The sequence below is a fragment of the Lissotriton helveticus genome, chromosome 3_2, assembly GCF_964261635.1.
Source record: "Lissotriton helveticus chromosome 3_2, aLisHel1.1, whole genome shotgun sequence".
In the NCBI taxonomy this organism is placed as follows: domain Eukaryota; kingdom Metazoa; phylum Chordata; class Amphibia; order Caudata; family Salamandridae; genus Lissotriton; species Lissotriton helveticus.
Genome location: NC_136062.1, coordinates 491612692 through 491636765, shown reverse-complemented (window position 1 = coordinate 491636765; position 24074 = coordinate 491612692). Strand labels below are relative to the sequence as shown.

General features: G+C 54.2%; 1 protein-coding gene across 11 annotated transcripts in view; it reads left to right on the top strand.

Moving 5' to 3' along the window:
- MADD (MAP kinase activating death domain) overlaps positions 1-24074 on the top strand; it is an 853817-nt gene that overhangs the window by 537313 nt on the left and 292430 nt on the right. For all 11 annotated transcript variants that reach the window (XM_078684455.1, XM_078684462.1, XM_078684460.1 and 8 more), the window contains one exon: positions 5223-5329. In XM_078684455.1, the coding sequence (XP_078540581.1) occupies positions 5223-5329 (107 nt within the window). The remainder of the gene's footprint in view (positions 1-5222; positions 5330-24074) is intronic.

Here is a 24074-nt window from a genome sequence, read left to right as displayed (position 1 = left end):
TCCCCCTTGGATTCCTGAATCTGGATGGATACTCCCCCTTGGATTCCTGGAACTGAGTAGGTACTCCCCTTGGATTCCTGGATCTGGATGGATACTCCCCCTTGGATTCCTGGATCTGGATGGATACTCCCCCTTGGATTCCTGAATCTGGATGGATACTCCCCTTGGATTCCTGGATCTGGATGGATACTCCCCCTTGGATTCCTGAATCTGGATGGATACTCCCCCTTGGATTCCTGAATCTGGATGGATACTCCCCTTGGATTCCTGGATATGGATGGATACTCCCCCTTGGATTCCTGGAACTGAGTAGGTACTCCCCTTGGATTCCTGGATCTGGATGGATACTCACCTTGGATTCCTGGATCTGGATGTATACTCACCTTGGATTCCTGGATCTGGATGGGTACTCCCATGAATTCTTGTTTCTGGATGGATACTCCCCCTTGGATTCCTGGAACTGAGTAGGTACTCACCTTGGATTCCTGGATCTGGATGGGTACTCACCTTGGATTCCTGGATCTGGATGGGTACTCACCTTGGATTCCTGGATCTGGATGGGTACTCCCCTTGGATTCCTGGATCTGGATGGGTGCTCCCTGTGGATTCCTTGATCCAGATGGGTCCTTGGATTCCTGGATCTGGATGTGTGCTCCCCATGGATTCCGGGACCAGAAGGGTATTCCCTTGGATTCCTGGATCCAGATGATTATTCCTCGTAGATTCCTGGATCTGGATAGGTGCTCCCCTCGGCTCCTGGATCCTGATGGGTACTCCCTTGGATTCTTAGATCCGGATGGGTACTCAGCTCAGCTCCTAGTTCTGGATGGATACTCCCATTGGATGAATCCGGATGGGTACTCACCTTGAATTCCTGGATCCGGATGTGTACTCCCCTTGGGTTCCTGGATCCAAATAGGTACTCCTCTCTGGTCCTGGATCAGGATGAATACTCCCCTTGACTGCTAAATGGGGATGGGCACTCCCCATGGATTTCTGGATCCGGATGGGTACTCCGCGTGGACCATGGATTCCTAGTTCCGGATGGTTACTCCCCTTGGATTCCTGAATCTGGATGGATACTCCCCCTTGGATTCCTGAATCTGGATGGATACTCCCCCTTGGATTCCTGAATCTGGATGGATACTCCCCCTTGGATTCCTGAATCTGGATGGATACTCCCCCTTGGATTCCTGAATCTGGATGGATACTCCCCTTGGATTCCTGAATCTGGATGGATACTCCCCCTTGGATTCCTGAATCTACATGGATACTCCCCCTTGGATTCCTGGAACTTAGTAGGTACTCCCCTTGGATTCCTGGATCTGGATGGATACTCACCTTGGATTCCTGAATCTGGATGGATACTCCCCCTTGGATTCCTGAATCTGGATGGATACTCCCCTTGGATTCCTGGATCTGGATGGATACTCCCCCTTGGATTCCTGGATCTGGATGGATACTCCCCCTTGGATTCCTGAATCTGGATGGATACTCCCCCTTGGATTCCTGAATCTGGATGGATACTCCCCCTTGGATTCCTGAATCTGGATGGATACTCCCCCTTGGATTCCTGAATCTGGATGGATACTCCCCCTTGGATTCCTGAATCTGGATGGATACTCCCCCTTGGATTCCTGAATCTGGATGGATACTCCCCTTGGATTCCTGAATCTGGATGGATACTCCCCCTTGGATTCCTGAATCTGGATGGATACTCCCCCTTGGATTCCTGGAACTGGATGGATACTCCCCCTTGGATTCCTGGATCTGGATGGATACTCCCCCTTGGATACCTGAATCTGGATGGATACTCCCCCTTGGATTCCTGGAACTGAGTAGGTACTCCCCTTGGATTCCTGGATCTGGATGGATACTCCCCCTTGGATTCCTGGATCTGGATGGATACTCCCCCTTGGATTCCTGGATCTGGATGGATACTCCCCCTTGGATTCCTGAATCTGGATGGATACTCCCCCTTGGATTCCTGGAACTGAGTAGGTACTCCCCTTGGATTCCTGGATCTGGATGGATACTCCCCCTTGGATTCCTGAATCTGGATGGATACTCCCCCTTGGATTCCTGAATCTGGATGGATACTCCCCCTTGGATTCCTGGATCTGGATGGATACTCCCCCTTGGATTCCTGAATCTGGATGGATACTCCCCCTTGGATTCCTGGATCTGGATGGATACTCCCCCTTGGATTCCTGAATCTGGATGGATACCCCCCCTTGGATTCCTGGAACTGAGTAGGTACTCCCCTTGGATTCCTGGATCTGGATGGATACTCCCCCTTGGATTCCTGAATCTGGATGGATACTCCCCCTTGGATTCCTGAATCTGGATGGATACTCCCCCTTGGATTCCTGAATCTGGATGGATACTCCCCCTTGGATTCCTGGAACTGAGTAGGTACTCCCCTTGGATTCCTGGATCTGGATGGATACTCCCCCTTGGATTCCTGGATCTGGATGGATACTCCCCCTTGGATTCCTGGATCTGGATGGATACTCCCCTTGGATTCCTGGATCTGGATGGATACTCCCCCTTGGATTCCTGAATCTGGATGGATACTCCCCTTGGATTGATCTGGATAGATACTCCCCCTTGGATTCCTGGATATGGATGGATACTCCCCCTTGGATTCCTGGATATGGATGGATACTCCCCCTTGGATTCCTGGAACTGAGTAGGTACTCCCCTTGGATTCCTGGATCTGGATGGATACTCACCTTGGATTCCTGGATCTGGATGTATACTCACCTTGGATTCCTGGATCTGGATGGGTACTCCCATGAATTCTTGTTTCTGGATGGATACTCCCCCTTGGATTCCTGGATCTGGATGGGTACTCCCCATCGGTTTCTGGATCTGGATGGGTCGCCCCGTGGATTCCTGGATCCAGATGGGTACTCCCCTTGGATTCCTGGATGTGGATGGGTGCTCCCCGTGGATTCCTGCATCTGGATCAGTGCTCGACGTGGATCCTGGATCCGGATGGGTACTCCCCTTGGATTTCTGGATCCAGATGATTCATCCCTGTGGATTCCTGGATCTGGATGGGTACAGCCCATGGATTCCTGGCACCGGACTTGTGCTCCCCATGATTTCCTGGATCCGGATGGGTGCTCCATGTGGATTTCAGGATCCAGGTGTGTACTCGCCTTGGGTTTATGGATCCAGATGGGTATTCCCCTTGGGTTCCTGGATAGCCGAGTGGGACGTGTTTTGCATTCATTTGGACTGTCCATGGACCAGTGTTGCCTGGGGTATGCTGACTTATTACGATAAGTATACACAGCTCCCTCTTCATTTTGCACTGCAGTGTGAGAGTTACTGGGGTCATTGGTAATGCTTCAAGCAACCACCATGATTAGAACATTTCTCTTTGTGAACCTGTACATCTCCACCTTCCCGGGTTGAGCTGCACAAAGGTCCCATAGCAGCGTGGCTCTCCGTTGAAATGCCAAGGGGTTGTTTGTCATTCAGTCTCTGTTAGTGAACGACTGCTGAAGGTTTCTTGGGTACATATGTTGTCCACTCCCAGAATTTGTTCAACAGTGATGTGCACATTGTGTTTCTGAGCCCAAAATCAGATTCCAGAGGAAGAAACTCCACCTTGCTTCCTCGGGGAGCAGCTTGTAGTCGAACTGTCTGTGCGAAGGATTGGTGCGCATTTGTCTCTAGGGACAAAAGGCTGCCAAAGCTAGTCAACGTGTGCTTAACTCCGGCAGATGTATGTGCAAAGATACTTCCATCGGAGGCCAGTGTCTGCTTAGATGCCGACCCTCTGTAAGGGCTCCTTGGAGTTTGAGGGATTCATAGTTTGTTAAACAGGCGGCACCAGGGGAATATCTGGTAATACACTGCTGCTCTGCGTCTGTCCCATCGGTGTCGGGGAGTATCATTTCCACCCAGTGCTAGTTCAGTGCTGCTTCTATCCGTCACATCCAGAGACGACATTGTGGAGGCAAGACGTCATGAGAAGCTATTTAAATGTTGTTTGGGATGTCCTTTCTTCATCTCCTTTGAGTAAAGAATAAGAGAATGTGTTAGTAAATTGAGATAGCAGAAGGAGAAAGAGTTCTTCAGAATAAGTGCCGGTTAAGTTCCATATATTTAAAAAAAACGAAAGCAATGGCTGTATGAAGATCACCTGTTCGAGGCATGTGGGCTGTCACCTATATGCAGCCTGATTAATGGGAGTGTCTGGGTCGCAAAGTAAGTGAGGAGCCAGGTTTCAGCTGAGAGAGTCTGGAGAGGAGATAAGAGCAAGGGGGCGAGAAAAGAACCTGGAAGAGGGAAGTAGAGCAGCTTATCTTAGATTTAGATCAGAGGATTGCTATGGAAGACGAGCAGTTTCATCTCTATCTTAACGGTGTCTATAGCACAATGGTAAGAAGGCTGGAAGGGGAGAAAGTTCCAGTTTGGCTACACTGCCCAAAAAGGCCTGGGTGATTGTATGTTCCTTCTTGAAAGCTGAGAGTCCTCGGAGCAGAGTTCAGTTTCTATGGAGCGCTTGAACCTACCTCATATTTTAATTAAAACCCATGGCCTCAGGGTGGCAGTGTCCCTGGCCCTGTAATGTCGATCTGCCTGTGGAGAGCTCTGGATACCAGGAACAGCCACAAAAGCTCTATCAGTACTGGAGAAATATGGCCACGTTTTGTGTCCATGAAACCGAGCAGTCTGCTGCATGTTGTACTGAATTCAGCAGGCAGGATGAGTTTTAGTGAGACCGGTCAGAAGGCATTTCCCATTGTAGATTGGTGAGAGCACAAGTTACTGAATGAGAGTTTCAGGTGCTGTTCTGGGATGAACCAGGAAGTCCCACTTAGAAGTGCTCGCTGAAACGTGCACTTGTTGCCTTTATATTGATTTGAGTTGTAGAGTAGTCTTCTGGGTACCATAGTCTGTTTCAACCCGGTACACAAGAGGAGACGAACAAAGCATGTTCAGGAAACCTTGAGTGAGTGGGCACGATCTGAAGGGGGCCCTGGCACTCCCACATTGAATACACTAGATCTGACATCCACTGCGGGCTTAATCGTTGGTGCTGTCATGTTTCACTCATGTTTCGGACTTCTTTCTGTATTTGATGCTGGTCTGAGAATCCTCATGGACTTGGGAAAGCCAATTTTGTCACACACATATATCTGACATTGCTGAGTGGTACTGATGAGTGTCTTCATTTCTCACACACTTGTGTTTTCCTTTAGGTCCGGAGCTCGGTGGAGAGTTCCCGGTTCAAGACATGAAATCTGGCGAAGGAGGACTGCTGCAGGTCACTCTGGAAGGGATTAATCTGAAGTTCATGCACAGTCAGGTAGGAAGGTTTGAGTGTGCAGAACACCGAGCCCATTCGTCTGTGTGCTAGAATCCTTTCCTCCCTGGGTGTGTGTCTCGGAGCCCCTTCCATGTCTGTATGCCAGACCCACCCCTCAGATGTTCTGTATCATTGACCCCCATTGTGTGTGCTAGCGCCCAAACCCCATACATCTGTGGCTTTGAACCCCTCCCATGTGCCTGTGTGCCGCAGCTAGCCGCATCTGTATGTATGCCCAAAACCCCACACTTCTGGGCCTTCTTATAACATGCCTATAAACATGTAGCTCATTGCACTGACTTTACTCCTTTTGCTCAGGCCTGAATGTCCTGTCAGGAGTACAGCATGTGACATCATTGTACAATAAGATCTGGGTCTTAAATGAGCGTCTACCAGTGAAGCCTCAGTGTCTGTGCGTGCTGTAGACCCCCCCACCAAGTCTGTGTGCAACTGTTTTCTGATGTCTGTGCACCCCAGAGAACCCTGACGTCCTTGTAACACCAGAGAACCCTGACGTCCTTGTAACACCAGAGAACCCTGACGTCCTTGTAACACCAGAGAACCCTGACGTCCTTGTAACAACAGAGAACCCTGACATCCTTCTAACACCAGAGAACCCTGACGTCCTTGCACCCCAGAGAACTCTGACGTCCTTGTACCCCAGAGAACTCTGACGTCCTTGTACCCCAGAGAACTCTGACGTCCTTGTACCCCAGAGAACTCTGACGTCCTTGTACCCCAGAGAACCCTGACGTCCTTGTACCCCAGAGAACCCTGACGTCCTTGTACCCCAGAGAACCCTGACGTCCTTGTACCCCAGAGAACCCTGACGTCCTTGTACCCCAGAGAACCCTGACGTCCTTGTAACACCAGAGAACCCTGACGTCCTCGTAACACCAGTGAACCCTGACGTCCTTGTAACACCAGTGAACCCTGACGTCCTTGTACCCCAGAGAACCCTGACGTCCCTGTAACACCAGAGAACCCTGAGGTCCTCGTAACACCAGAGAACCCTGACGTCCTCGTAACACCAGAGAACCCTGACGTCCTTGTACCCCAGAGAACCCTGACGTCCCTGTAACCCCAGAGAACCCTGACGTCCTTGTAACACCAAGAGTACCCTGATGTCATTGCACCCCACAGAACCCTGGCGTCCATGTACCCCACAGAACCCTTGCGCCCATGTACCCCACAGAACCCTTGTGTCTTTCTACCCCACAGAGCCCTAGCGTCTTTCTACCCCACAGAACCCGGTCGTCTTTCTACCCCACAGAACCCTGGCGTCCTTGTACCCCAGAAAAACCCTGGCATCCATGTACCCCACAGAACCCTGGCGTCCTTGTACCCCAGAAAACCCTGGCATCCATGTACCCCACAGAACCCTGGCATCTTTCTATCCCATAGACCCCTGGCGTCTGTATACCCGAGCGAACCCTTGCATCCACGTAACCCACAGAACCGGTGCGTCATTTTACCCCCACAGAACCCTGGGGTCCTTGTACCCCACAGAACCCTTGCGCCCATGTACCCCACAGAGCCCTAGCGTCTTTCTACCCCACAGAGCCCTAGCGTCTTTCTACCCCACAGAACCCTGTTGTCCTTGTACCCCAGAGAAGCCTGGCGTCCATTGACCCCACAGAACCCTGGCGTCCTTGTATCCAAGAGAACCCTGGCGTCCATGTACCCCACAGAACTCTGGCGTCTTTGTGTACCAGAGAATCCTAACGTCTCTATTCTGGAGAACCCTGACAGCTGTGGACACAAGGAAACACTTACGTCTCTTAAATCGTGGCCCCCGATGTCTGTATTCTTACAAAGGTCCTCCGGTGGCACTTATCATGGAAACCACAATGTATTTCTTTATTCCAGTGACCCCCTGTCATCATGGCTAGGGACCCCTTATGTTTACGTATATTCTAGAATACTTGTTGGCTGTTTGGAAGAGACCTTTATTCATACATCTATTACCTACAAACCCCTCCAGGTAAATGTCAGAAGCCCAAGTATCTAAGTCATTCTGTGACCACTTCACTAGGGGATGCCTGTGCTGAGAGGCCCCCCTGCCGGCGTGTCTGTGCAGAGGCCCCCCCTGCCGGCGTGTCTGTGCAGAGGCCCCCCCTGCCGGCGTGTCTGTGCAGAGGCCCCCCCTGCCGGCGTGTCTGTGCAGAGGCCCCCCCTGCCGGCGTGTCTGTGCAGAGGCCCCCCCTGCCGGCGTGTCTGTGCAGAGGCCCCCCCCTGCCGGCGTGTCTGTGCAGAGGCCCCCCCCTGCCGGCGTGTCTGTGCAGAGGCCCCCCCCTGCCGGCGTGTCTGTGCAGAGGCCCCCCCCTGCCGGCGTGTCTGTGCAGAGGCCCCCCCCTGCCGGCGTGTCTGTGCAGAGGCCCCCCCCTGCCGGCGTGTCTGTGCAGAGGCCCCCCCCTGCCGGCGTGTCTGTGCAGAGGCCCCCCCCTGCCGGCGTGTCTGTGCAGAGGCCCCCCCCTGCCGGCGTGTCTGTGCAGAGGCCCCCCCCTGCCGGCGTGTCTGTGCAGAGGCCCCCCCCTGCCGGCGTGTCTGTGCAGAGGCCCCCCCCTGCCGGCGTGTCTGTGCAGAGGCCCCCCCCTGCCGGCGTGTCTGTGCAGATGCCCCCCCCTGCCGGCGTGTCTGTGCAGAGGCCCCCCCCTGCCGGCGTGTCTGTGCAGAGGCCCCCCCCTGCCGGCGTGTCTGTGCAGAGGCCCCCCCCTGCCGGCGTGTCTGTGCAGAGGCCCCCCCCTGCCGGCGTGTCTGTGCAGAGGCCCCCCCCTGCCGGCGTGTCTGTGCAGAGGCCCCCCCCTGCCGGCGTGTCTGTGCAGAGGCCCCCCCCTGCCGGCGTGTCTGTGCAGAGGCCCCCCCCTGCCGGCGTGTCTGTGCAGAGGCCCCCCCCCCGCTGCCGGCGTGTCTGTGCAGAGGCCCCCCCCCCGCTGCCGGCGTGTCTGTGCAGAGGCCCCCCCCCCGCTGCCGGCGTGTCTGTGCAGAGGCCCCCCCCCCCGCTGCCGGCGTGTCTGTGCAGAGGCCCCCCCCCCCGCTGCCGGCGTGTCTGTGCAGAGGCCCCCCCCCCGCTGCCGGCGTGTCTGTGCAGAGGCCCCCCCCCCCGCTGCCGGCGTGTCTGTGCAGAGGCCCCCCCCGCTGCCGGCGTGTCTGTGCAGAGGCCCCCCCCGCTGCCGGCGTGTCTGTGCAGAGCCCCCCCCCCGCTGCCGGCGTGTCTGTGCAGAGCCCCCCCCCCGCTGCCGGCGTGTCTGTGCAGAGGCCCCCCCCGCTGCCGGCGTGTCTGTGCAGAGGCCCCCCCCCCGCTGCCGGCGTGTCTGTGCAGAGGCCCCCCCCGCTGCCGGCGTGTCTGTGCAGAGGCCCCCCCCGCTGCCGGCGTGTCTGTGCAGAGGCCCCCCCCGCTGCCGGCGTGTCTGTGCAGAGGCCCCCCCCGCTGCCGGCGTGTCTGTGCAGAGGCCCCCTCCCCTGCCGGCGTGTCTGTGCAGAGGCCCCCTCCCCTGCCGGCGTGTCTGTGCAGAGGCCCCCTCCCCTGCCGGCGTGTCTGTGCAGAGGCCCCCGCTGCCGGCGTGTCTGTGCAGAGGCCCCCTCCCCTGCCGGCGTGTCTGTGCAGAGGCCCCCTCCCCTGCCGGCGTGTCTGTGCAGAGGCCCCCTCCCCTGCCGGCGTGTCTGTGCAGAGGCCCCCTCCCCTGCCGGCGTGTCTGTGCAGAGGCCCCCTCCCCTGCCGGCGTGTCTGTGCAGAGGCCCCCTCCCCTGCCGGCGTGTCTGTGCAGAGGCCCCCTCCCCTGCCGGCGTGTCTGTGCAGAGGCCCCCTCCCCTGCCGGCGTGTCTGTGCAGAGGCCCCCTCCCCTGCCGGCGTGTCTGTGCAGAGGCCCCCTCCCCTGCCGGCGTGCCTGTGCAGAGGCCCCCCCTGCCGGCGTGTCTGTGCAGAGGCCCCCCCCTGCCGGCGTGTCTGTGCAGAGGCCCCCCCCTGCCGGCGTGTCTGTGCAGAGGCCCCCCCCTGCCGGCGTGTCTGTGCAGAGGCCCCCCCCTGCCGGCGTGTCTGTGCAGAGGCCCCCCCCTGCCGGCGTGTCTGTGCAGAGGCCCCCCCCTGCCGGCGTGTCTGTGCAGAGGCCCCCCCCTGCCGGCGTGTCTGTGCAGAGGCCCCCCCCTGCCGGCGTGCCCCCTGCCGGCGTGTCTGTGCAGAGGCCCCCCCCGCTGCCGGCGTGTCTGTGCAGAGGCCCCCCCCCGCTGCCGGCGTGTCTGTGCAGAGGCCCCCCCCCCGCTGCCGGCGTGTCTGTGCAGAGGCCCCCCCCCCCTGCCGGCGTGTCTGTGCAGAGGCCCCCCCCCTGCCGGCGTGTCTGTGCAGAGGCCCCCCCCCGCTGACGGCGTGTCTGTGCAGAGGCCCCCCCCGCTGCCGGCGTGTCTGTGCAGAGGCCCCCCCGCTGCCGGCGTGTCTGTGCAGACGCCCCCCCCCCCTGCCGGCGTGTCTGTGCAGAGGCCCCCTCCCCTGCCGGCGTGTCTGTGCAGAGGCCTCCCCTGCCGGCGTGTCTGTGCAGAGGCCGCCCCTGACCGCGTTTCTGTGCAGAGGCCGCCCCTGACCGCGTGTCTGGGCAGAGGGCGCCCCTGCCCCCCTCTCTGGGCAGAGGGCGGCCTGCCTGCGTGTCTGTGTGGAGACCGCTCCTGCCTGCGTGTCTGTGTGGAGACCGCCCCTGCCTGCGTGTCTGTGTGGAGACCACCCCTGCCTGCGCCTCTGTAGAGAGGGCACCCCTGCCTGCATGTCTGTGCAGCGCCACCCCTGCCTGCGTGTCTGTGCAGCGGCACCCCTACCTGTGTGTGTGTGTGTGTGTCTGTTTGTGTTCGTATGTATATATAAAGGCAGAAGTGCAGGGTCAGTCAACAGATTAATAAAGAGTTACCTGGGTTCTCGGAGCTCAGATGTACTGTTAGTGCCTAGTGATTTTGTGTTTTTTCCTGAGGCGTGTTTTCAGCGCTGTTCTACTGTTGGAGCAGTCCTGCTAGATGCAGTGATATTGTACCATATCCTGGATGCATAGATGGAGAAGACTGGGCGCATTGTTTTCTCCTTCTCACACTTCTTTGCATCTATAGGAGAGTAGGATCTGCTTACTATGGTTACCTCCACTTTTTGCTGGGTTTCACTTATTTATTGACTTTACTCTGGCTGTGGACCTGCTAACCAGGACCCCAGCCTAGCTGCTTCCTCTCTAAACTGATTGCATGTACATTAGGTACACTCCAGATCGGTTACTGGGTTACCCTTGTGAGTCCCCAGTATGTGGTACCTTAGGTACCAAGGGCATAGGTACCCCAGTGGCCTACCAGGGGCTGAAGCATGTTTTATGCCACCCCTGGGAAGCCTTCCAAAATGACACCACTGGTCTGCTACTGCTGCCTGGGTAAGGTGGTACTTGTACCCCTTACTAAGATATAGTATACCTATATCTACCTATATATATACAGACACATATAAACCTATAAGTTACTCCTATGGCAGGCCTTGACAATTCCTGAAGGCAGAGTGCTTGGTTTTGTGTGAGAGGGTGCCCAAGCATGAGCTGAGCCCCTCTGCAGCTTTCATAATCCCTTCCTTATAGCTGTTCTGTGATACAACCATGCCATATACTCTTAAGTGCATTATAACCTCGCGGTAAATGCTAACTTTGGAATGGCTGCATCAAAACATGTTGTGTTTGGTATCAAACACTTTGGAACCCCCCCCCCCCTCCCCCCCTCCGCTCCCCGCCAGTCCTGGTGGCGGGGGTAGAATTCCACCCTTCTGGAGAGAGAAGACATGTACACACGTACCTGACCGGTAATAGTTTAAAAGAGCCCCAACATCACAAAATGGATTCTGCTGCCACAGACACGGGTGTGGCCTCCTGCTGCTGGACGAAACTCCGGCAGGGGAGGCGTGGACAATAGGTTTCCTGTCCAGAGAGGTGTAACCACCTCCCCAGACAGGCTTTAGTGTATTGGGGCAGGGTGGGTGCATTCAGTAAATGCTCTGGCGCGAAACTGGAAAAAGGGAAAGGGGTGTAACCACCCCCTCCCCAGGTCCTCCCATAGGATGGACCTTCAAGTTAGTCCAACCCCTAACCTTAGTATAAGTATAGGAACCCAGTCCCTAGGACTTTAGATCAACCTGGACGAAACTCTGCAACATATATCCTGGAACTTCGACATTCTATTTCGGCTAGAAGACGGAAGGATCTCCCTTGGGGTCAAAGAGTGACCCCTCTGTTTAAACAGGCACCAAAGAAGCATCTTGCCGGTCTGCATTTTCGAGGCTCCCGCCGGATCCCGAAGTATCTGCAACATAGGACACGGACTTCCAGACATCTCCGAGGCCGACACGAGATCCCTGCAAAGCTGAGACCTGTAGCCATCACGAGAGACGTGGAACCAGAACTCCTGGACACCATGCACATTCGCTAGTGCATCTACTTCCCGAGCTGTCCCGAAGTTGTGCATTGGGCTACTCGTAGTCTTAGCCCTGAGCACCATCTGCACCGAAGATTGTGAGCCTACACTCCACAAGTGTTCCGTGGGCCCTCTTCTAGCATTTCTGCTTGAGACCCCTTTGCGATCCCTGGTCCGTTGACTGGTGGGTCTGGTGGGTCCCCACAAAGGTAATTCTTTTGTTTCTTGGGCTTCCCTGGTTGCTCCAGATGTGCCCTGACTCCCCTCCAAAGGGTGAGTCTCTCAGACCTTGCTTTTCTGCTCCAAAGCCAATCTCTGCATTCTGCTTGGGTTGCTGTTGCCAAGGCTTGTTGGGTCCAATCCGGATACCAACGCTTCAGCACTCGACATCCGACGTGGGACAGCTTGAATCCAGCTCCTGGTTGTCGTTGACGCCTCCTGGTCCTTGTGGCTGAAGAGTCAAGCTTCACCTCCTGCACCTGAAATCACCCGACATCGATGGGCGTCTACTTACTGCCTCCCTGGTCATTGGCTAGTGACCCAGACTCTGTCCCCTCTGCTTTCAGGTTCTTCAGATCTTTGATCCACCCTTGGATCCATCCGGACACTTCATCTGGTCGCCTGCAGCACTTCTTTGCAGCTCTCTATAGGAAACAACGACGAAACCTGATACGAAAAGACACCTGTGCACCCGGCTTCCCTGGGTGAGGTAACATGACTACTTTGGTGCTCCCGTGGGTCTTGACTCTTGAACTGTCCAGTACTGAAGGGGTATGTTCCTAGTCCATTCCTAAGTGTCGTTAATCCTTAAAAATCTAATCGCAACTTTCTCCATAGAAGTCATTAGTAATTTGCGGCTGTGTTTAGACACTGCACGCGTCCCCCGTGGGTCTCCTGCGTCCATACCTTGGGTGGTTCCTGGTTGCCCCAGCGGTTCTACAGACCCTAGGCCTTGTCTCTATGTTCACAGCAGTACTTATACCACTTTCTTAGTATATGGTTTGTGAGGCCCCTATGGCAAAACGTGTACTGTGCTATTTTACTGTGTGCGAATTAAGTTTACTTTGTGTTCTTTTGCCTCTAGCTTCATAAAGAGACTAGACGGATGTGTTTAGAATACATACATATATATTTTATATATACCTGGTGTGGTTCTCTTTTCATTTGGTCAGTTATGAGATTACAGACTGGTAAAACAAGCTGCTTTACATTCCTTCAAGACTTAGCCTGAAGGCTGCTCTCCACAGCTACCACTAGGATAGCTTGTCTATAAAGGTTGTCTTAAACCTACCGTCAATAAGAGTCGTTTGGACTGGTGCAAGAGGCCCACTAGAATAGTGGACAGCATATGCCAGGCCAACTTTTCACAGCATCCACTCTGATGGTGCTGTTGTTGGCGGTGTGCTGAGAGCCCCCAGAGTTGGGAGCTCATCAGCCAGGAGGTGAGGGTACATGCCGTAACAGCTTTTTAAAAGGAACTTATACATTATGCAGCTGCCTTTGAAGATGGTGCTGGCCAACAGGGGGTATTCCATCAGTATGAGGGATCTTGTGCTTATATTTATTCACAATAAGTCAAAAGGGAACCCCTCTCTCATACACTAATGTGGGGGAGATTTCTTCACACCATAGACTTGTTGATGTTTGTAGAATGCCCATAAGGGCTTCTCTGGGGGGGACCTGGCTCACTTTGTTCAGTTGATAGAGTTGGTACAAGCCAGTCTTTGCTTTCCTGACAGTCTGTTCCTTGAGGGTGAGACTGGTGTCCAGGGAGAATCCAAAAGACTTTGCATTTGTATAAGTTGGGATTTGAAGCCGTCAAAGTGCACGTCATTGAGCCAGCTTTTGAGTATTTGCAAATAACAGGCAATCAGTCTTGGTTGGATTGAGCTTCAGGTAAGTGCTATACATCCTGGTGTGAATGAGGTGCCATGTTTGAGGCATTCGCTACCGAGAGTGGAGTGAGCCTGTCTGTACGCACCCCTACCAGCAAGTCTTGTGAGTATCTGTGCAGGCACTCCACACAAGGGGTCTCTGTGCAGGTGCACGCTGGCTAGCGTTTCTTCATAGAAATCCCTCTGTCTGTGCCTGTTCATTGAGAATTCTTACCATGAGCCAGTTTTGATGCTCCTCAGCCATCTGTGTGATGCTGCCCCTCTCTGTGAGCCTTCACGATCACACTTCTCTGCCAAGAGAGGGATTGGGTTCCCCTCTCTGTGTGTCTTTATATACTAGACACTTCATGCACGACTCTCTTACCCCAGGGTGGGGCCTGTGTGCCATGATGGGTGTGCTAGAATCTGATAGAGACTGCTAGCCGCAGATTGCTTAACGTAGAATTGTCCCCAGGCGTGAGACTGGATCTGGAAATGTTTTGCCCAGCATCCCTGCGTGTCGGGGGGGACGACATCACGCTACTCCGCCCAGGCTTTGTCCACGTACGTGACATCAGCGAGGTCACATAAGTCCCACCCCGGCGCGCCTACGTCAGTTTTTTCCTATTCCGCGTGCAACGCTGATCCAGTTTGTGCTCTGGGCCGGTTTAGCCCTTTCCCTTTCGCTATTGTGCGTGTTTGTGGGAACAGTGTGCGGATGCCTTCGGGCTTTAAGACGTGCTCATCTTGTGGACGTCTGATGTCGGCGACGGACCCTCACCTGATTTGCATGTAGTGTTTGGAGGAAGATCACAGCTCCACTGATTGCGAGGCGTGCCAACAGTTGAAGGCGAAGTCTCGGCGGGAACGCCGGATGCAACTTCTCTCGGCTCGCATGTCCAGATCGGCTTCGTCACCTCGATTAGCTTTTGCGGAAAGTTTTCGACATAGCAGTCGTCCTCATCCTTCTTCTAAGCCGCATGAGCGTTGCTCCCCTGTCGGTAAGTGTTGCAGTTTGTTCCAGAGGGCTGGTTTCCGCTCTGTTGGGGGCTTGGGCTCCCCGTGGGTGATGCGGCCCCGCGTGACGTCCCGCTATCCACCGTTTCCCGGTGAGGGGGCATCGAGAGCCGAGATGGAGACATGCGGCGGCTTTGCAAGCCTCGCTGGCTTCTCCTCCTCCTCCTTCCCCTCCTGGGACGTCGGCGGATCCCTTGCGCAGTGCGGGTCCCTCTGCAGCGTCGCCGTCGGCTAAGGCGCCGACTGGCTCGGATCCAGGCTCGGAGGATGTGGTGCCGTTGGGTTGCAGCCCTTCGGGGTTCCTTCCTTTGGACCACTGCGCCTCTACTTAGCCGCAAACTCCCGCGGGAGTCCCTGTGGTGTCGCGGGAGGTCGCCGGTGCCCGGGTCGCATCCCCGATCCCCTTTCGGCCCTATGGACAGGCGGCGATCTTGTCTGAGGCAGAGGTGCTGCCGCTACGGCGCTGGCGGCTGCTGACCCTGGCTGCGCCACAGGGGACGGCGGACCCCCCTAGTCCCATCATGGGTCGAGGCTGCGGGGGACCCAGCGTCCCTCTGCGGGCCCCTCTCGTCCCTCCTAGCAGGCCGCTGCCTCGTCTGAGATCGAGTCGGCCTTGGCGCCGCTGTGGGCCCCTCTCGCCCCCTCATGGGTCAAGGCTGGCGAATGATTCCTTGTCGCACCCCGGGTCCCTCTCGTCCCTCCACGCATGTGGCTGCCTCGTCGGAGGTCGAGTCGGTGCCGTTCCGGCTCCGGCCCTTAGATGCTTCGGCTCCGGCCCAGCCCCGGTTTCCTGCGCCGTGTGGTGTGGAGGAGGCCTGTCCGGCGTCTTCTTTGGCGCTGGACGATGATGACGTCCTGCCTCAGGTTGCGAACTCTATGGCACCGGACAGGCGTCGGGTCGTTGACTCGTCACGGGGGATCCAACACCTTCTGCACCAGCACCTTCCAGCACCTTGTGACTCGGTGTGTCAGTCCCTCCATCCCTCGAGTCCCCTTTTGCGGACTGCTTTTACATCCCATCCCTGCCGCCGCTGTTGTCTCCACCATCACGGGAGGCCCGCTGGCTGGACTCATGGGGACGCAATATGTTCGCTTCGACCAGTGCGGCCCTGCGGGTTCTTAACATTTTATGTATGTTGGCTAGGGCCACCTCTTGCTTGTGGGAGTCGGCGGAGTCCCTTGGATCTGCCGCTTCTCAAGAGGATGCTGGAGTTGATTTGCGGCACCATGCGTCGGATGGCCAGGAGCTGGCAACGTTTATTCTTCGTTCCGCTCTGGACATCTCAGAGGTGCTTGGTCGTGCCATGGCTTCTTCGGTTGCCCTTTGCCCCCATGCTTGGCTTCGGGACAGTGTGTTCACGGAAAATGTGAGGGAACGGCCGGTGGATCTTCCCTTCGATGGCACTCTTTCGTTCCATGCCCCGGAAGACTCGGCTATCCGGAGGTTCTTGGGGGGCTTCGGCCTCCTCCTCCTCCTCCTCCTCCTCGCCTCGTTCTCCTCCTCAGTGACCTGCGAGTTGATCTGGTCTTTGGGTGCTGTTCTTTTGTTGGGGCGGGTCACCCCAGTTGTGTGATCTATGTGCTTTCGAGTCCTTTTGTTGGGACTGTGGTCTGTTGGCCTCTGGCCGGCCCTTCTTCACTGTGTGTTTTTGTTCTGGGTTATCTACACCAGGTTGGCCCAGAGATTAGGCCTTCTGGTTTTTTAGGTCTCGCCTGTCGATGCGCATGCGCATCGAGCAAGCGAGACTATAGGGGCTCATCCAGACTTTATCTAACTTGCAAGGAATCGTGGCGATTCCTTGCAGTGCCCGTGACTTTTAAGCTCAATGCGCATGTGCATTGAGCTTAAAAGCGCGTGCACATGCCCCCAGCCGCCTGCCTTGCCTACTCTCTCTCACAGCCTCCCCCAGCTCCGCCCCCTCACTACTTGATTGCACGGCCGCTAGGCCGTGCCTCCCCTACTCTCCTCCCCCCTCCTCCTCTCCTCCCCTGCCTGCCTGCCGCTAGGCCGTGCCTCCCCTACTCTCCTCCCCCCTCCTCCTCCTACTGCCGTGTCGCACCTCTCCCCTCTCCGCCCCCTCCCCTGCCAGCCGTGTTTGTTTATTTTACCCGCCGTGTCTCTGCTGCTTCCCCCTGTCCTGTCTCTCCTCCTCTCCCTCTCTATACCCTCCCCCTCCCCCCCACCACTCCCATCAAGTCCCTCTGGCCCTTCCCTCCTCCCCGGACCCCTCCTCCCCTGCCCCCTCCTCCCCTGCCCCCTCCACCCTTTTTGTTTTGTGCATGAAGACGCACACAGATTTATCATCGCCTCCTGTGGAGGAGAAGTTGCTGAACCTTTATTACTCCGCGGCTCTCCCGCCTCCTTTACAGTGCATGATGGGCTTCATGGGACACTAAACAGTGTGGCTGTAATCTCTCTCTGACACAGGTAACCTTTCCTTATCACTTGTAATTGTTTTTTTCCGCCTATGTCTTTCTGCCCGTGTTTTTAAATGTCGGGTTCACCCTACGGGAGTTCGTTAGTGCGGTTAATTATCTAAATTCCATCGGCACATCCACCCCGTCTGCACTCACTTTTATCAGCACGTCCTCCACTTCTGCACTCGACCCTTCAGGTAGGAGCCTCTTTAAACGTGTGCACGACATTGTTGTCATTTTATTAAATAAAAAATAAATGCCTGCATTGCATGTTTACTTTTTCAGAAACTGACTGGGGTCACCTACTGATATGGCAGGGATCTTACATTCCAACCCTCCAGAATTGGGTGGGAGGTTCAGGGCGCTTGCTTTTATTTCCTCCAACTTCGTCGTTTTACCCTGCTGCACCGAAAGAGGCATTCCTGGCCTTGTTATACCGGCCATCAATCACAGTGAGCCCCCACAATGCATTTCTTGCATTCAATGTGCTTTATAAACACAGCACGTTCACCTGACGGTTTTTAAAATAAACTAACAGTTTAGATTTCTGTTTTGCTTTTCTTTTTTTCCCAACATGGAATGCATTTTTAGGACGCATTTTCCTTGGTACTTAAAAACCGAAACATAAATCATTCCTGTTAGTTTATATACAAAAATAAACTCCCATCAAGTGACAGCATTCTGTTCAAATGCATCTGTAACAACATTAGCTATAAAGTGCCCGTCCTATATCTCGCCTCCTTATACCGGCCATCAATCACAGTGAGCCCCTGCAAATGCATTCCATGAGTTTTCTAAACACAATTTGGAATGCAACAGGTATCGCATTTGTGAGTGTTTAGCTATTGGCATTCTAAATGACAATGCCTTTTATTTATGTTTTAAAAACCAAAACATAAATAAAAAGGCATTATCATTTACAAAGCCAACAGCTCAAACTCTGGTAAATGCGAGACCTATTGCATTGCAAATGCTTGTCTCTTTGGCTGCTGACAAGCCTTCCGCAGGGGTTTTTACTCGCGGCTCTTTCTGTTGTCCTCTGCTGCGGAAGTTTCTTCCTAAGAGGGTTCTCATGTCTTGGGACTTAACATACCCTATGTGGGGTAGTGGTAGCTGTTATATAGCTTGTTCTATGCTGGGGAGTTCTGGTCGCCTTCGGGCCTCTGCTCTCCATTGCGTTTACGTATGTTGCAGGTGCAATTCCTGTATTGCTGGTTTGGAATGCCTTGGTGGCGTCCCGTGGTGTCCTTCTCCGGGGTCGCTGCGCTGTTCGCCTGGTCTGCGTGCTGTCTGGCCTGACGTCGTGGCTCTGGTTCTTCTTCTTGTTGGGTCGTGTATGCGGGTCCCTCTCTGAGGTGTGTCCGGGCCCTTCTTCACCTTTCTTCTCTGTCCTGGGGCTGAGATGGATTTTGTGTTCCTCCCTCGTTCAGGCGCGGCTTGCCCGGTTATTCTGGCTGCCCCGGGCTACTCGTTCTGCTTCCGACTGCTTTATTGCTGTCGGTGCCGTTCTGTCTGGTCTTTTGACTTCTGGCCTTGGTGGGCTCAGCTGCCCTGTTTGCAGGGTGTGCTCCCGGTGGGGGGGCTTGCCTTCTTTTTCCCTCGTCTCCTTAGAACCTCTAGGTTGCTCTTCTTTCTCTTCCTTGCCGTGGCCTTGGATGGAGGTTCTGTTGCCTTGTATGGGTGTGGGGTGCTTCGGCCTCCCCTTGCCTCGCCCTTGTTTCCTCTGTTGAGTGTGAACAGGCTCCCTCTTCTTTCTTCTTCCCAACCCCCCCTTGGGATCGGTGGTGTTCTGCTTGTAGGGGTTCCCCTTGCCTGGGCGACGGGGCTCCTCGCCTAGTCCGTGGACTAGTCCCCGGTGGGACCCTCTGTTATGTCCAGGCTGGTGGATTCCTCTTGCAGACCCTCCTTCCCCTTGGGTATGGCTTGGGTATCTATTATACATTCAGGAATCTGCGGCTGGTAGTCTCTATCAGATGTACGAGTTACTTACTTTTGTTAACTATGTATCTAGTAGAGATGATTCTAGCCGCAGATTCCTTCACGGCCCGCCCTTCCTCCCCGTTCTGCGATGACCTTTGGCTTGGTCTTCTGCACTTGCCTCCCGGGGGGTGGCTATGTCTTCTGTGAGTGCATCCCTTCGCTCTTTTTGACGGGATGATTTGTCTTGTTTCTTGTTCATTTCCTCCTCTTTGGGCCAGAGGCTATAGCTCAATGGTAAGTCTTGTGCCTCTGGAGGCAAAGGATCTCACAGGACTAGGGTTCATATCCTGCTAGTGCTGTTGAAGTGTCCTAAGGTGGCACATTTTCAAACTCTGCTTTTCATTGGAGGATGGGTTTGGAGGTGCTCCTGTGCCATCCTGCTCTTGTTGCCCCGGGATTGGGGATTGCCTTCACTCTCTCCCTCTCCTCCTTCTCCCCTTTTTGTTGCTAGGGTTATGGCCCCTCTGCTATCTTCTGGGTTGGGGTCCTCTGGCCGTGCCTGTGCCCTTTGTTTGTTTGGGGGGTTGTCGCAATCTGTGCTGGGGGATTGCCTTGGAGGTTTGTCGTTCCTGCTTGTCTTGGACCTGGTTCCCCTTCATTGTTCTTGGTTGGGTTCTAGTCCTGCTACATGTTGTCATGCCGTTTTACATGAGTTCCTTGTCTCCAAGGGGGGTGCTGTCTACATACTGACAGGGTGACTGCTCTGTTCTTTCCCTTTTCCCCTGCCTTTGAGTGCTGCAGTGTTGACACTGCTCCTTATGGTGTTCTTCGTCACTATTCCTTTTTCCAATTTTTCTGCTCTTTTGCACACTGTTCCCATACTCTCACAGTTTTGTCTGATGGCTCCGCGTTGTGGAGCGGAAAAGTTCTCCTAAGAAAACTGACGTAGGTGCGCCGGGGTGGGACTTATGTGACCTCGCTGACGTCACGTACGCGGACAACGCCTGGGCGGAGTCGTGTTATGCCGTCCCCCTGGCGTGCAGGGATGCTGGGCAAAAAATTTCCAGATCCAGTCTCAAGCCTGGGGATAATTCTACGTTAAGGTATCTGCGGCTAGACTCGTCTCTACCGAATACATTGTTACCAAAGGTAAGTAATTCCGACGTCTCTTCTCTAATGCCAGTGCCATCCTCCCTGTAGATATAGGGCACTGTCCTCCCCTATCTAAGTGCGCAAAAGTCGCTTCTCTAATGCCAGTGCCTCTGCCCATGTGCTACTGTCCTGGCTGTGCATTATATACACTTCCCGTATGTGTAGGTGCAAGGGCGTCACCCAGTGGCGTCTGTGTGCTCCACAGATCACTTTCTCGCTTAATAGTATTTGTAAAATTCTTACTAAATTCATTTTGGTGTCGGCTTTATATGATGCCTGAGTGAGACCTTGTTCTGCACCTACAGAGCGGTCTTTGGTGTGCAAGAATGTTTTATGCAACACCTCACTTTAGACCCACATTTGTATCAGTTGGTATATGTGGGTGCCCTGCCAGCATATTTGCATGCCTTCTTACTGTGTGTGTAAGGCCCTGTTCTCCCGCTCCATATCACACCGGTCAAAAAATAAGGTATACTAGGTACCTGGGCTTGAAGTCACCTTGAATAGCTGCTCCTTAGCAAGGACAACACTCTTTGCAGACCTTCCTGGATGGCCCCCTCGCACCCTGCATATGAAAGGAACATTGAGTAGAAGGGGTCACACTTTCATGGCATCAGCTATAGCACCACATTTTCGTTTTGTAGCACAGACGGAATTGCCAGCAGGTGGTGTTTCACAAAAGGGTAATGTATTTATTATTATTTTTTAAACAACAATAATATACGAATAAACACTAAGAAAGCAATACAAGATTAGACTTTGCCATCCAGTTATTTAGGGTTGTATGTTTGGAGTGTTCCAGAAAGGGTACACTCCTGTCATTTTCATCCACAGATTCAAGAGAGGAGAAAAGCATACTGTTGGTTATGCCAATGCCATTTTGGGTAGATTTAGTCACCTGAGCAATAGCAACATAAAAAACCATCAGCAGCAGTGGTAGAAATAGCAGAGGACAAGTCTAAAATCGACTGAGCTTAAATCAGTTTACTGACCACTTAGCCCTTAGGAGAGATTCCCTCTTGTAACTGGCCCATGTTGTCTCTCTAAGGATGATTCCATCTTGGAAGTGCCCCTTGTTAGCTCTCTGAAGTGACCCATGTTGGCTCTCTGAAGGAGAGTCCTTTTGGAAGTGACCCATGTTGCCTCTCTGAGGGAGATTCCCTCTTGGAAGTGACCCAAGTTGGCTCTCTGAGGGAGAGTCTTCTTGGAAGTGCCCCTTGTTGGCTCTCTGAGGGAGAGTCCTCTTGGAAGTGACCCATGTTAGCTCTCTGGGGCATATTCCCTATCAGAGGTGACCCATGTTGGCTCTGAGGGAGATTCCCTCTTGGAAGTGACCCATGTTGACTCTCTGAGGGAGAGTCCTCTTGGAAGTGACCCATGTTGGCTCTCTGAGGGAGATTTCCTCTTGGAAGGGACCCATGTTAGCTCTCTGCGGGAGATTCCCTCTTGGAAGTGACCCATGTTGGCTCTCTGAAGGAGAGTCGTTTTGGAAGTGACCCATGTTGGCTCTCTGAGGGAGATTCCTTCTTGGAAGTGACCAATGTTGGCTCTCTGAGGGAGATTCCCTCTTGGAAGTGACCCAAGTTGGCTCTCTGAGGGAGAGTCTTCTTGGAAGTGCCCCTTGTTGGCTCTCTGAGGGAGAGTCCTCTTGGAAGTGACCCATGTTAGCTCTCTGGGGCATATTCCCTCTTGGAAGTGACCCATGTTGGCTCTGTGAGTGAGATTCCCTCTTGGAAGTGACCCATATTGGCTCTCTGAGGGAGATTCCCTCTTGGAAGTGACCAATGTTGGCTCTGTGAGGGAGATTCCCTCTTGGAAGTGACCCAAGTTGGCTCTCTGAGGGAGAGTCTTCTTGGAAGTGCCCCTTGTTGGCTCTCTGAGGGAGAGTCCTCTTGGAAGTGACCCATGTTAGCTCTCTGGGGCATATTCCCTCTTGGAAGTGACCCATGTTAGCTCTCTGGGGCATATTCCCTCTTGGAAGGGACCCATGTTAGCTCTCTGCGGGAGATTCCCTCTTGGAATTGACCAATGTTGGCTCTCTGAGGGAGATTCCCTCTTGGAAGGGACCCATGTTAGCTCTCTGTGGGAGATTCCCTCTTGGAAGTGACCCATGATGGCTCTCTGAGGGAGATTCCCTCTTGGAAGGGACCCATGTTAGCTCTCTGTGGGAGATTCCCTCTTGGAAGTGACCCATGTTGGCTCTGAGGGAGAGTCCTCTTGGAAGTGACCCATGTTGGCTCTCTGAGGGAGAGTCCTCTTGGAAGTGACCCATGTTGGCTCTCTGAGGCATATTCCCTCTTGGAATTGACCCATGTTGGCTCTCTGGGGGAGATTCCCTCTTGGAAATGACCCATGTTGGCTCTCTGAGGGAGATTCCTCTTGGAAGTGACCCGTGTTGGCTCTTTGAGGCATATTCCCTCTTGGAATTGACCCATGTTGGCTCTCTGGGGGAGATTCCCTCTTGGAAGTGACCCATGTTGGCTCTCTGAGGGAGATTCCTCTTGGAAGTGACCCGTGTTTGCTCTATGAGGCATATTCCCTCTTGGAATTGACCCATGTTGGCTCTCTGGGGGAGAGTCCTCTTGGAAGTGACCCATGTTGGCTCTCTGAGGCATATTCCCTCTCAGAAGTGACCCATGTTGGCTCTCTGAGGGAGATTACTCTTGGAAGTGACCTATGTTGGTTCTCTCTGGGAGATTCTTCTTGATAGTGACCCATGTTGGCTATTTTAGTGATATTCCCTCTTGGAAGTGCCCCTTGTTGGCTCTCTGAGGGAGAGTCCTCTTGGAAGTGACCCATGTTAGCTCTCTGGGGCATATTCCCTCTTGGAAGTGACCCATGTTGGCTCTGTGAGTCAGATTCCCACTTGGAAGTGACCCATATTGGCTCTCTGAGGGAGATTTCCTCTTGGAAGGGACCCATGTTAGCTCTCTGCGGGAGATTCCCTCTTGGAATTGACCAATGTTGGCTCTCTGAGGGAGATTCCCTCTTGGAAGGGACCCATGTTAGCTCTCTGCGGGAGATTCCCTCTTGGAATTGACCAATGTTGGCTCTCTGAGGGAGATTCCCTCTTGGAAGGGACCCATGTTAGCTCTCTGTGGGAGATTCCCTCTTGGAAGTGACCCATGATGGCTCTCTGAGGGAGAGTCCTCTTGGAAGTGACCCATGTTGGCTCTCTGAGGGAGAGTCCTCTTGGAAGTGACCCATGTTGGCTCTCTGAGGCATATTCCCTCTTGGAATTGACCCATGTTGGCTCTCTGGGGGAGATTCCCTCTTGGAAGTGACCCATGTTGGCTCTCTGAGGGAGATTCCTCTTGGAAGTGACCCGTGTTGGCTCTTTGAGGCATATTCCCTCTTGGAATTGACCCATGTTGGCTCTCTGGGGGAGATTCCCTCTTGGAAGTGACCCATGTTGGCTCTCTGAGGGAGATTCCTCTTGGAAGTGACCCGTGTTTGCTCTATGAGGCATATTCCCTGTTGGAATTGACCCATGTTGGCTCTCTGAGGCATATTCCCTCTCAGAAGTGACCCATGTTGGCTCTCTGAGGGAGATTACTCTTGGAAGTGACCTATGTTGGTTCTCTCTGGGAGATTCTTCTTGATAGTGACCCATGTTGGCTATTTTAGTGATATTTCCTCTTGGAAGGGACCCATGTTAGCTCTCTGCGGGAGATTCCCTCTTGGAAGTGACCCATGATGGCTCTCTGAGGGAGAGTCCTCTTGGAAGTTACCCATGTTGGCTCTCTGAGGGAGAGTCCTCTTGGAAGTGACCCATGTTGGCTCTCTGAGGCATATTCCCTCTTGGAATTGACCCATGTTGGCTCTCTGGGGGAGATTCCCTCTTGGAAGTGACCCATGTTGGCTCTCTGAGGGAGATTCCTCTTGGAAGTGACCCGTGTTGGCTCTTTGAGGCATATTCCCTCTTGGAATTGACCCATGTTGGCTCT